The 14,169-nt window shown below is 39.4% G+C and overlaps 1 protein-coding gene across 5 annotated transcripts in view; it reads right to left on the reverse strand.

The window, feature by feature from the left end:
- Positions 1-14,169, reverse strand: part of cenpa (histone H3-like centromeric protein A) — a 118,944-nt gene that overhangs the window by 59,270 nt on the left and 45,505 nt on the right. For 4 of the 5 annotated variants that reach the window (XM_081375829.1, XM_081375831.1, XM_081375830.1 and 1 more), the window contains exons 3-4: positions 11,958-12,073; positions 11,753-11,827 (exon numbers count right to left, since the gene is read on the reverse strand). In XM_081375829.1, the coding sequence (XP_081231955.1) occupies positions 11,753-11,827; positions 11,958-12,073 (191 nt within the window). The remainder of the gene's footprint in view (positions 1-11,752; positions 11,828-11,957; positions 12,074-14,169) is intronic. The other variant, XM_081375833.1, reaches the window with a different exon arrangement.

Genomic DNA, 14,169 nt, shown 5'->3' on the forward strand with positions numbered 1-14,169 from the left:
GACTCATGCTAGCAAACAGCACTTCCAACATGCTACACATGCTAGCAGTGAATAGCTACATGCTAATAGCGATTAGTTAAGTGCTAAATCATACCAAGATCATGCAAACAACTATATCAAAACTACATAGTAACCATCGGTGACAACTACCAACCACCTAGCAACACCCTAGCAACCACCTAGCAACACCATAGTAACCACCCAGAACACCCTAGCAACCGCCTAGCAACCGCCTAGCAACCACCCAGAATACCTTAGCAACACCATAGCAACCACCCATAACACCCTAGCAACTGCCTAACAACACCCTAGCAACCGCCTAGTAACCACCCAGAACACCCTAGCAACCACCTAGCAACACCATAGCAACCACCCAGAACACCCTAGCAACCACCTAGCAACACCATAGCAACCACCCAGAACACCCTAGCAACTGCCTAGCAACCACCCAGAATACCCTAGCAACCACCTAGCAACACCATAGCAACCACCCATAACACCCTAGCAACCGCCCATAACACCCTAGCAACCGCCTAGCAACACCATAGCAACGACCCAGAACACCCTAGCAACTGCCTAGCAACCACCCAGAATACCCTAGCAACCGCCTAGCAACCACCCAGAAGACCTTAGCAACACCATAGCAACCACTCAGAACACCCTAGCAACCGCCTAACAACACCCTAGCAACCACCCAGAACACCCTAGCAACCGCCTAGCAACACCATAGAAACCACCCAGAACACCCTAGCAACCGCCTAGCAACCACCCAGAACACCCTAGTAACCGCCTAGCAACACCATAGCAACCACCCAGAACACCCTAGCAACTGCCTAGCAACCACCCAGAATACCCTAGCAACCGCCTAGCAACCACCCAGAATACCCTAGCAACCGCCTAGCAACCGCCTAGCAACCACCCAGAATACCTTAGCAACCGCCTAGCAACACCATAGCAACCACCCAGAACACCCTAGCAACCGCCTAACAACACCCTAGCAACCGCCTAGCAACCAACCAGAACACCCTAGCAACCGCCTAGCAACACCATAGCAACCACCCAGAACACCCTAGCAACCGCCTAGCAACCACCCAGAATACCTTAGCAACCGCCTAGCAACACCATAGCAACCACCCAGAACACCCTAGCAACCGCCTAACACCACCCTTGCAACCGCCTAGCAACCAACCAGAACACCCTAGCAACCGCCTAGCAACACCATAGCAACCACCCAGAACACCCTAGCAACCGCCTAGCAACCACCCAGAATACCCTAGCAACCGCCTAGCAACCACCCAGAACACCCTAGCAACCGCCTAGCAAAAAACGTTCTGGTCCAAACTTTCTCAAGCCAACTTAAAGTTTGTCTCGACGAACTTTTGCATCTAGTTATTATTATTCTTCTGACCGTAAAAATTTACAACTCAAACTCCTCCTAGAGCTTTAACTCTACATACTCCAAACTCGGCTCAGACACTCAAACTGATCTGACTCGCGTTGCTATATCTTTTCAGACTGATCGGACTTACGGTTTTCCTAAAAATGACGATCAAAACTCGAAAAAACTCATTCAAAAACTCCCATTGACTTACAATGGGAGTTCTAAAAAATTCAAACCGAAGACTAATTGAAGACTAAACCAAACTGCCGTTCTATATACTATATGTGACCCGATCTGGCGAAATGAGTCGGAAGTCGCAACGTTCCATTTTAAGATATGGGCCGATTATGTGGAAAAACAATGAAAATAATAGATTTTTAAAAAAAAAAATTTTTTGCTAAATCTCAAAGAACAGACATTCAAAAATAATCTCCTAAAGTTTCGTAGTCCAGATAATTGAGTAAAGGTATTTAAATGACTATTAAATTTACAAAGTTTTACTAATTCGCTCGAAATGCTTTTCTCAAATCCTCTCGTCACCTCTGAGCATTTCCCGGGAATCCCCTCAAACTGTCTCTGCTCTCCAAATATGGTGTTTCACGTTGTATAGGACCAATCAAAAAGCTTAGAAATGTACACAAACGCTGATCATTTGTCAATGGGAAGCCCCGTTTCGACTGACCGGCACGCGATTGGTCCAGCCATTCTCCTGTCAGACTCGCAGCGCTCTGTGTAAACAAGCTAGCAGATCTCCTCAGAAAGATTAAATATTATTAATTTGAGAAATATCGCTGTCAAAAGAGAGCAAAGTCGCCAAAAAGTCGCCAAAAGCGTTGAACTCACTGGAGGCTTCTAACCTAAGCTGCTGGTTATCAAGAGTGGCTAAGGCGTGATTGTTTTGGATCTGGAGACGTGTCATCCTCTGATGACAGCGACAGCGAAAGTGACAGCCCTGTGGTATTTATCGTGTATGGATGTGAGTGAGTGCAATTATTCTGTGAGTGTATTTATCTGCAAGGAGAATCCATTACAATGTGTTTGATTTATTTTAACCCAATATTTAACTGTTGGTATCTCCGTTATGAATATGTTACACTGTTATTGTCAACTAGCCTACACAAAGATATGATTGCATAGGCTAACATTATTTTTTCTCTGTTTCCTTGTCTCTCTGCCTCTCTCACTTTCTCTCTCTCTCTCTCTCTCTCACACACACACACACACACACACACACACACACACACACACACACACACACCCTCTCTCAAGGAAAACTGTAGCACCTCTGTTCAATCTTTCTGATTTTAGTAAATGTTTGTAAAAGTGCCTTTGAAATTATGTATTCAAATAAAAACTTTAAAATAATTTGAGCTTCAGCATGGCATAATAGCATATATTAATGTCTTTGGTCAAATTAAGCTGTACAATAAATAGTTCATCCCTTTAAATGCAATGGATTTTGAAAGATATCAACAAAAAACGGGCAAAAAACTTTAAAAGCGATTTTCTCAGGTTTTCAGTTGGGAAAAGAGGGCAGACGACCATATTTCAAATGTATATATCTTTACAACCATTCAAGGTATGACTTTGACTAGGATATCATTTGAAAGCTTATGGTCTCCTCTTTCCATTAATACCAAAATCTCAATTTTGAAATTTGGGTCACTGTGACTCATTTTGCTGGATCAGGTCACATATGAGCCATTGAGACTCATTTAAACTAATGAACTCTAAACTCAAAACGTGTGTGTGTGTGTGTGTGTGTGTGTGTGTGTGTGTGTGTGTGTGTGTGTGTGTGAGAGAGAGAGAGAACATGTGTGTGTGTGTGTGTGTGTGTGTGTAAACTCAAATACTCGTATATACTCATTTAAACATATAAACTCTTAACTCAAAAACTTGTACACTTATAAACTGAGTGTGTGTGTGTGTGTGTGTGTGTGTGTATGTGTGTGTGTGTGACAGAGAGAGAGTGTGTCTATGTGCGTGAGTGTGTGTGTGTGTGTGTGTGTGTGTGTGTGTGTGTGTGTGTGTTAATGAGCTTGTCTGTGTGTGTGTGTGTGTGAGTGAGTTAGTGAGTGTGTGTGTGAGAGAGATAGTGTGTGTGTGTGTGTGTGTGAGAGAGAGTGAGAGTCTGTGTGTGCATGCTTGTGTGTGTGTATGTCGAAAATTTAAATCTAAACACCTTGAAGACTAAACCAAACTGCCGTTCTATATACTATATGAGCCACTGAGACTCATTTAAACTAATAAACTCTAAACTCATACACTTATAATTAGAATAAGTGTATGAGATTAACTAATTAACTTATAAACTCATGAATTCATAGACTTATAAACTATTAAACTCATAAATTAATAAACTCAAAACTCAAAAACTCATACACTTATAAACTCTAAACTCAAACTCTAAAGTGTGCGTGTCTGAGTGAGTGTTTGAGCGAGTTAGTGTGTGTGTGTGTGTGTGCGTATGTGTGTGTGTGTTTATCTATCTATCTATTAACTTATTTATCTACCTGCCATAAACTTCAAACTACTGTAAACTACTTTAAACTTCAAACCACTTTAAACTTCTTACGTTTAAAGCTCCCAGTTCCCAAGCAACTCCATAGCAACCAAACTTGAGTACCCTAGAAACGGTTTTGCAGGACCTATATCTCTGTATCAGAACATCGTATAGAGGTGAGGTTTGGCTCTTTTGACTCATGCTAGCAAACAGCACTTCCAACATGCTACACATGCTAGCAGTGAATAGCTACATGCTAATAGCGATTAGTTAAGTGCTAAATCATACCAAGATCATGCAAACAACTATATCAAAACTACATAGTAACCATCTGTGACAACTACCAACCACCTAGCAACACCCTAGCAACCACCTAGCAACACCATAGTAACCACCCAGAACACCCTAGCAACCGCCTAGCAACCACCCAGAATACCTTAGCAACACCATAGCAACCACCCATAACACCCTAGCAACTGCCTAACAACACCCTAGCAACCGCCTAGCAACCACCCAGAACACCCTAGCAACCACCTAGCAACACCATAGCAACCACCCAGAACACCCTAGCAACCACCTAGCAACACCATAGCAACCACCCAGAACACCCTAGCAACTGCCTAGCAACCACCCAGAATACCCTAGCAACCGCCTAGCAACCACCCAGAATACCCTAGCAACCGCCTAGCAACCACCCAGAATACCTTAGCAACCGCCTAGCAACACCATAGCAACCACCCAGAACACCCTAGCAACCGCCTAGCAACCACCCAAAACTCATAAACTCTGAGTGTGTGTGTCTGAGTGAGTGTGTCTGTGTGTGTGTGTGTGTGTGAGAAAGTGTGTGTATGTGTGAGAGTTAGTGAGCGTGTGTGTTTGTCCGTGTGTGTTAGTGAGCGTGTCTGCGTGTGTGTGTGTGTGTGTGCGTGTGTGTGAGAGAGAGTTAGTGAGCATGTCTGTGTGTGAAATTTAAACTAACAAACTCATCTATCTATCTACTTCAAACTAATTTACACTTCAAACTACTTTAAACTTTAAACTACTTTAAACTTCAAACTACTTTAAACTTTAAACTACTTTAAACTTCAAACTAATTTAAACTTTAAACTACTTTAAACTTCAAACTTCTTCAAACTTTCTGGTCCGGCTTTCTCAAGCCAACTTAAAGTTTGTCTCGACGAACTTTTTAATCTAGTTATTATTATTATTGTTCAAGGGTTCGGGGGCTTTTGGGGCCCTTAACAGATTCAAAAACTCATGAAACTTTGCACACGGGTCAGAACCCGCGGCCATTAGGGCCGGGCTGAAACTGGTACCCGGGCGTGGCAGGGGGACTCGACAGCGCCCCCTGGAATAGAATCCAAAAACTTGGTTCATAAATCAAACACGCTTGCATGTAATAATATGAAACTCGGTACACATATAGATCTCATCGAGCCAAACAACTTTCGTGCTCTAAGTTTTACGCCAGCTCAACAGGAAGTTGGCTATTTAGGGTTGTTTGAAAAACACATGCTGTGGAATTTAATGTACTTCTCCTGCAGAATTCATCCGATCCCCAGCAAATTCGGGCAGCTTGAAGTCAAGACATTGGGGATGCTAAATTGCGAACGGATTTTTGATATCTCGAACGGTTTGGCCGTAGGGAGGAAACAAATTTATAGTGAGAAAAGAGAAACAGGAAGTGTGTTATAACTTCTGCATACATTGACTGATCTTGATAAAACTTCAGCAGTGTGTTCGTTGTCAGAGGCCGATCACATTGATGTGACTATTGTGAGTCAAAGTTATAGCGCCACCAACTGGCAGCAGGAAGTGTGTCACTTTCAAAATGCTTTGAAGTCACCCTCTTACTTTTACCCGATTTGCTTCAAACTTTATGTATATAATGTAAATACACAGCAGATGTAGAACTGTGAAAGGATTATTGATATCTTAGATACTGTTGCCGTGGCAACGCATCAAACTTTAATGTTCTTTCCGGATGCGTTTGAGACTCTTAGCATGCTTGAAATTGGATGAAACTCGACAGACACATAACACTTAATAGCCAGTAGACATGTGAAAAGTTTCAGAAACGGGCGTGGCAGGGGGGCTCAACAGCGCCCCCTTGAACGGGGTCTGAAAACTTGTTCCATATATCAAACACGCTTGCATGAATTAATATGAAACTTGGTACACATATAGATCTCATCGGGCCAAACTATCCCTCTTTCAAGTTTCACGCCAGCCCAACAGGAAGTCGGCTATTATGGGTTGTTTGGAAAACGCTTGCTGTGGAATGTTAAATACTCCTCCTAGAAAATTCACTGTGTCCCCTCCAAACTCGGTGTGCATGTAGTCAAGACTTTGAGGATGCTAAATTGCAGACGGATTTTTGATATCTCGAACGGTTTGGCCGTGGCGAGGAATCGAATTTATGGCGAGAAAAGAGAAACACGTAGTGGAATAACTTCTGCATACATTAACTGATCTTGATGAAACTTCAGCAGTGTGTTCATGGTAAGAGGCCGATCAGATGGATGTAACTATTGTGAGTCAAAGTTATAGCGCCACCAACTGGCAGCAGGAAGTGTGTCACTTTCAACATGCTTTTGACAAAAGTGGGGGGGTTGGTTTTAACTACAGTAAAAAAAAAATAGTACGTATATTGTTCTCATCAAGCCGGACAACTTTCTAATTTACATTCATTAGCTCCAGCCATCAGGAAGTCAGATATTTTGGTCTGAATGTGGATTTTTTTGCAAAATCAGCCTCTGAATTTTTAGCCACTCCTCTTAAACTATTTATTTTATTCCCACCAAACTTTTTCAACATGATGAAAATACATTAAATATGCTAAATTGTGAATGGATAATAAATATCTTAAACGGTTTTGCTATGGCGAGGGAATAAAGTAATGTCCAAAAAGGAAACACTAAAAGCCTCAAATTTTCTAAAAATTTAATTATATACCAATTATTTCTACATAAAAGTATACAAATATCACAACTAAACCCATTTTATTCTGTTTTTGCAATTCAAGAAGAATGAAAAAGTTAAAAACAGGCTATTTAGTGCTATTTGGTTAAACATAAAAGCAAACATAGGGCTATACAGCCCTCTTGTGTCCAAAAGGACATCAAAATAGTATATAAAACTTTTTACCAGGTAGGCCAATATTGTATTTAAATATACATTTATTAGGTATGTGTCTAGGTATGAGGATATTTTCCCACCGATTAATCGATGTGTGACACGAGCGGGTGCTTTTAAATCGCTAATATAAAAGTGAAAGAAAAATACAGACGTCCACACTGACATTGATAATGTTGCACACACAAATCACACACACGTTGGAAAGAATGATGCTTTTAAACAACACTAAACCGCCATTAGGTGTCGCCAGGCATCCATCTTTCGCTGCTGAAACAGAACAAAAACAGTCAATATTGCATCTAAAATGTAAGTGACTTAATTGGAACTGTTTATTAACCTGTTGTATGAAATCAATGTCACAGTTTCAACTGTGATTGTATTCAGGAAATGACACTCATCAAGTGAGGTTGCTTCACTGTATCATATGTTGTAAAACATATAAAACCTCCATATTTGTAATTTTTATAGTCGGCAGGCCTATGTTGTTAACTGATTATTTTTAAAAATAATCAGTTATCAACTAAAATCAACTAAACCCATTTTATTCTTTTTTTAAAAAGAGTTTTATTCTAATTTTATTCTAAGTTTAAAAATACTAAATAATAATAAAAAAAAAAAATCAAGTCATTTATAGTGCTATACTGCCCTCTTGTGTTCAAAATCAGGTAGGCCTATTGTATCTATATAAAAATATACTAGGTATGTGACAGTGAGAATATTTTACCACCGGTTAATCGACGTGTGACACTGCTGGGGGCTTTTGAATAGCTTACTTAAAAATGAAAGTAAAATATGTTCGTCTGCACAGACATTGATAATGGTGATGAGCTGAACGAGCGTTTTAAAAAAATGCAGTGATTTCAGTTAAATTTTACAATTAGCGCCTTTCGGGGGGCGGATTGCTTGAATTTATTTTACAAAAGCACAATGTTGTGTTTCATTGCGACTGTACACAAATATATGTTAACACTTTGCAGTTTGAATAATGTCCTGTATGAAAAAAATGACAGAATAGCCTATGTTTTTATGTCTCTACTGTTCGAACGCCTGCGCCTGCGCCACACACACAAACAAACACACACACACACACACACACTCCAGCATTGCAATCTTGACATCACAGCCTGTTCATTATAGTCTCAATAAAATATATTAATAAAATAGTCAACTTAACATATTAAAATTACACTGCTCTGTTTAAATAGTCAGTAGTACAATTTTACCATTCACGGTAAGCACCGCTCCACTGTGATGTTTCCAAGCAAATTTTTGCGCGTATGAGGAGGATGATTTTTTCCGTCGATATTGAAACACAAATGAAGTACAAAGCCTATAATAAAGAATAGTTTAGCATCCAAATACATGGCAAATGTTGAAACATTTTCATTCTAATGAGAGGGTAACGTGAGCCCAACACTGCTTACTTTTGTTTTTATTTTTACATTACATTTAAAGGATTTGTTGTAGAATATTTTGAGTGTATCATAAAATCAGAATAAGGTAAGACAAGTAATATTTTCTGTCATATATATATATATATATATATATTCTTGTTACATTTATATATATACAGTATATATATATATATATATATATATATATATATATATATATACACACATTTATATATATACAGTATATATATATATATAGCTGCGAGCAGCGATGGAGGGCCCAAGCCGGTGACACCGCCACCAGCTTGGGCCCGCAATCGCTGCTTGCAGCTATATTTATTATTATTATTATTATTTTGTCAACATTTCAGGCACTTTTGGGGCCCTTAACATGCTCAAAAACTCTTGAAACTTAGCACACATGTCAGAACCCGCGGCCATCAGGGCCGGACCGAAGCTGCTACCCGGGCGTGGCAGGGGGGCTCGACAGCGCCCCCTGGAACGGAATCCGAACACTTGTCCATAACTCAAACACACTTGTATGTAATAATATGAAACTCGGCACACATATAGATCTCATCGGGCCGAACAACTTTCGTGCTCTAAGTTTTACGCCCAACAGGAAGTCGGCTATTACGCATTGTTTGGAAACGCATGCTCAGGAATTTGAAACACTTCTCCTAGGGAATTAACCCGGTCGACCTGTGAAAGGATTATTGATATCTTAGATACTGTTGCCGTGGCAACGCATCAAACTTAAAAAATGTTTTTGATGCTTTTGAGACTCTTAACATACTTGAAATTGCATGAAACTCAGACACATCACATTTATTAGCCAGTAGACATGTGCAAAGTTTCAGAAACGGGCGTGGTGGAATGGCTCAGTAGCGCCACCTTTAGTCAAAAATGGGGGCTTAGTTTTTCCTATAATCACAAAACTTGGTACGTATATTGTTCTCATCAAGCAGGACAACTTTCTAATTTACAGTCATTATCTCAGACCAAGAGGAAGTCAGATATTTTGGTTTGAATGTGATTTTTTGGGAGAATTTTCTCTCTCTCTCTCTCTGTCTCTGTGTGTGTGAGGGGTGGGAGGGATTTGTCTGTTGGGTGAGATTTGCTTTTTTGTTTTTCAAGGTTTCAGGGTCTTTTGGGGCCCTTAACGTGCTCGAAAACTCTTGAAACTTTGCACACAGGTCAGAACCTGCGGCCATCAGGGCCGGGCTGAAGCTGGTACCCGGGCATGGCAGGGGGGCTCAACAGCGCCCCCTTGAACAGGGTCTGAAAACTTGGTCCATATATCAAACACGCTTGCATGAATTAATATGAAACTCAGTACACATATAGATCTCATCAGGCCAAACAACTTCCGCACTCTAAGTTATTACCTCTGCCCAACAGGAAGTCGGCTATTATGGGTTGTTTGAAAAATGCATGCTATGGAATTTGATGTACTCCTCCTAGAGAATTCATCCAATCACCTCCAAACTCGGTCAGCATGAAGTCAAGACATTGAGGATGCTAAATTGCAGGCGGATTTTTGATATCTCGAACGGTTTGGCCGTGGCGAGGACACGAATTTATGGCGAGAAAAGAGAAACACGAAGTGGTATAACTTCTGCACACATTAACTGATCTTGATGAAACTTCAGCAGTGTGTTCGTGGTAAGAGGCTGATCCGATGGATGTAACCATTGTGAGTCAAAGTTATAGCACCACCAACTGGCAGCAGGAAGTGTGTCACTTTCAAAATGTTTTTGACAAAAGTGGGGGGTTACTTTTACCCACAGTTACAAAAATCAGTACCTATATTGTTCTCATCAAGCCGGACAACTTTCTAATTTACAGTCATTAGCTCCGACTAACAGGAAGTCAGATATTTAGGTCTGAATGTGGATTTTTGGGATATTTCAGACTCTGAGTTTTTACCTACTCCTCCTAAGGAACACGAGTAAAGTACAAATCCTATAATAAAGAATAGTTTAGCATCCAAATACATCGCAAATGTTGAAACATTTTGATTCTAATGAGAGGATTACATGAGCCCAACACTGCTGACCTTCGTTTTTATTTTTACATTAAATTTAAAGGATTTGTTGTGGAATATTTTGAGTTTATCATAAAATCAGAATAAGGCAAGTAAAGTAATATTTTCTGTCTTTTATATATACTGTGTGTATATATATATATATATAGCTGCGAGCAGCGATGAAGGGCCAAAGCCGGCGGCACCGCTACCCCGGTGCCTTTAAGTAACTAAAGGCACTGGGGTTGCGGTGCCACCGGCTTGGGACCGTAATCGCTGCTCGCAGCTATATTTTATTTATGAAACTTCTTGACCTACAAACGTCCTGTAATAATATAGGGAACAACTCGTTATATACATAAATCACGTAAATGTTCATGTTTTCCTTGCATATATGATTTAGTTTCTGTCAAGACCACTATCGTCAAATACGATTGACAATTAGCATAAAGTATGGATTGGCTGTATGGTTCTGTTCTGGGCAAGAACTTGCACATCCATGCAGCCTAGTATGGATAAGAGCAGGGAAAGCAGCAATAATAACCCCCCTTAGGGTAAACAGAACAGAACCAACATGAATGTATTGCATTTATCAACAATTTTTCCTTTCGTTTTGTTAATCTGTAATTATTTAACTGAAATATATTAAGGCATTGGGCCTATACATTATTTTTTATATGTAGTTTTATTGTTTTCTCGTTCACAGAAGTGCTTTAAGTGCGTGATGTGACGTTGTGTGAATTCATGTTCAACACTATCCTGGAATTTTTGCTGGTTTCAAAACACACAACAAGCTGCATATATATTACCTGCTATTCAATTTCACTTAAATATAGGCCTAATGCATGACGGTTGGTGACATACCTTACTACATAGGCACAAATATTCCCTTAAAAACTAAAACAAGTAATAAAAACTCAGTGAGTGTTTTAGCGCAATTTTCTCAGGTCATGGGATCACAACACTAAGAGATAGTAAATCTTTTCCTGGATTTTTTTTGTGCGTTCCCGAGATTAGACCTTCCTTAACATAATGCCGAAAACCCGAAGTCTCTAGGTGGTCTGGTTGAGGAGTAGATAGAAGTGCAAGATTGGTGCGCACAGACAGAACAGAAATCATGAGTTAACAATCGCAATTTTGTCCGGTGGAAAATTGCGCTAAAAAGTGCATAGTTGGCCTCTATCGTTACAGTGCACTGATTTAGATACACTAGTAGCTTTTGCCATGGACCAATAATGGACCCATCCAAGAACTATACATTTTATAATACAATGTAAATGCAAAATAAATACTTTTTAATCGTCACCTACCTCCTGTAAAGCCATTAGAGCATATCCCTGCCACATCATGTGCTCTCGACTAAATGTCTGACACACCTCTCGCACCTGTAAGGAAAAATAAAATAAACTTTTACATCACTGTTACATCTATGAAAATAGCTTGTTTATGTTTATAATTAGGTGTCAAAGGCTATTCATGGGGTCTGAAGTAAATGATGCACAGAACCAGTAGTACCAGTCGTGAAAATGGGGCCTTGCGCAGCAACAGATCAGTAGACTTCTGATATTTGCGTATCTCCATGAGAGCTCGCGTGCCAGGGCGAAATCTGTGTTTCTTCCGTGGGGATGCTTCTAGTACAAAAACAAAACAGTAGGTATTTAGCTGATGCTTTGACATACAGTTCACTTTTTACAGGTGAAGCACGGTTAACCACTGATCTATATAGAGAACATTATACAGATCAGTGGGATTAACTGACCGTCCCATAAACCCAGAACTTTCGTTGATTAACCTAAACCTTTCTTACTCGTAGACAGAAAGATATGACCAAAAAAAAAAATAAAAATCTTATTTAACGATGTGAAAAATTTATTTCATGATAATGAAATACAGGGGTGATGCTAGACCTAATTTATTGGCACAGATTTGATCGATAACGTAGCTTGATAACTGCTAAAAGAATGCTTGCTCGCAAACAATGCCTTCTTATTTGGTTGATTTAGTCATCATCAGTGAAATGTTTGTTAGGCTACATAAAGTTAGGGCTGCACGATTAATAAAAAAAAAAAAAAATCACGATCTCGATTCCAACATAAATGTGATCTCATTTCTTAATGATGGCAATTCACTTCCGTGTATTTCTTTTTCCGTGTATTATTTTATTTTATGATAATAATAATAATAATATTCAAGTTGTACCGCAAAAGTGCGTGTTCAGTGCTGTTCGCGAGTGTCACGAGTCACCACAGCAATCAACTAACCGCTTACGTTTCTGTGGTAAATTGTAACCTACAGCTCCTTCACTGGGATTCAAGCAGCTCGTTTAAGGTAATGGCGAAAATCATTTTAGAACAGAAGCGAAAATGTAAAAGTAGGCTATATAAACTTTAATATATCCTTTTATTGAAACGGGTGCTTTGCTGTGCTTTTACTTTCACTTTTGCCGCAGAGACCCTTTTATGTCCTATAAATGTGTCGTATTTTTGATAATCCGCGCAGATTTCAGTTGATGATTCTGTTTAAAGTTATTAATAACAAATCATGAATGAAAGATAAAGAAAAGAGCAGAATGTGCTTTATATTGAAAAGAAATATTAAAAGCGCGATAAGTCGCGAAAGAGAACTGAATTATACTGACAGGAAGCTGCGCGCGCTCCGAGCGCAACGCGGATAAGCATTGTAGCCTTTGTCTTCGGTTGCGCGCCTAAACGGCCAAATAAACACAAATGTATAAAACTGCCAAGTCGAGTATTCCCGTAAACACAGTAGATGTAAGTACTATGTACATCAAACCCCCCGCAAGGTAACACCACTAATCTCTACAATCACCTCAAACGTCACCACAAAATACAGTATGAGTTAGCCATGAAAGACAAGGGAGCCACACCTCAAAATACCACTAGGTTAGTGTTCTTGGCCAAGAACCTTTAAGGTTCTGTGCCAATTGGAGCAAAAAGCACAGGTTCTTTATTATTGTAATGTTCTCTTATGTTCAACAACATAAAGCTTTAAAATTATTCACTTTAAGGGGTCTAAAATAAAGAAAAGAGACAATTTTTTGTTACTCTTGCACTTTATTATACTGAATGTCCTGTTTTTTTTTTTTTACTTGAGTGCAATAAATTTTGGTTAAAAAAATGAGAATCGTGTAAGAGAATCGTGATCTCAATTCCCATGGAGAAAAATCGTGATTCACATTTTAGCAAGAATCGTGCAGCCCTACAATAATGTATTAAATAAAATTAATAAATAAATATGACCCCCAATGCCACCAGAATGTAATATTTTGGTGCTGTTTTTGCCTACTATGCCTATTATGTCTCAGTTTATATCTCATAATTTTTATTTTTTTAAGAACCATGAGATATAAACTCAGAATTGCAAGAAAAAAAAAGACTGAATTGAGAGAAACTTGAAATTACCTTTTTTATTATTTTATTCCGTGACTTCCATAGACTGCTACTGCAGAACTGTTATTTTCTGCTACCAGGTAGCCCACAAAACACGTCATCGCTGTTTGCGAACACCCAAATGGACTAAAGGAAATATTGTGATGTGTACGTACTCGGAAGAAGACTATAGAACAAGACGACTCAAGACAATAAATCAAGAAGTTTTAGCGATCAGATTATTGCTAATTCAGTGATGACAGCAGAACCTGGTATGCGATGCGATGTTAAACCTCTCATTGGTAACTACTTTCTGCACGTTTCTTCATCCACAGAAA

This window comes from Scardinius erythrophthalmus (assembly GCF_964197995.2).
Source record: "Scardinius erythrophthalmus genome assembly, chromosome: 10".
Taxonomy (NCBI): Eukaryota; Metazoa; Chordata; class Actinopteri; order Cypriniformes; family Leuciscidae; genus Scardinius; species Scardinius erythrophthalmus.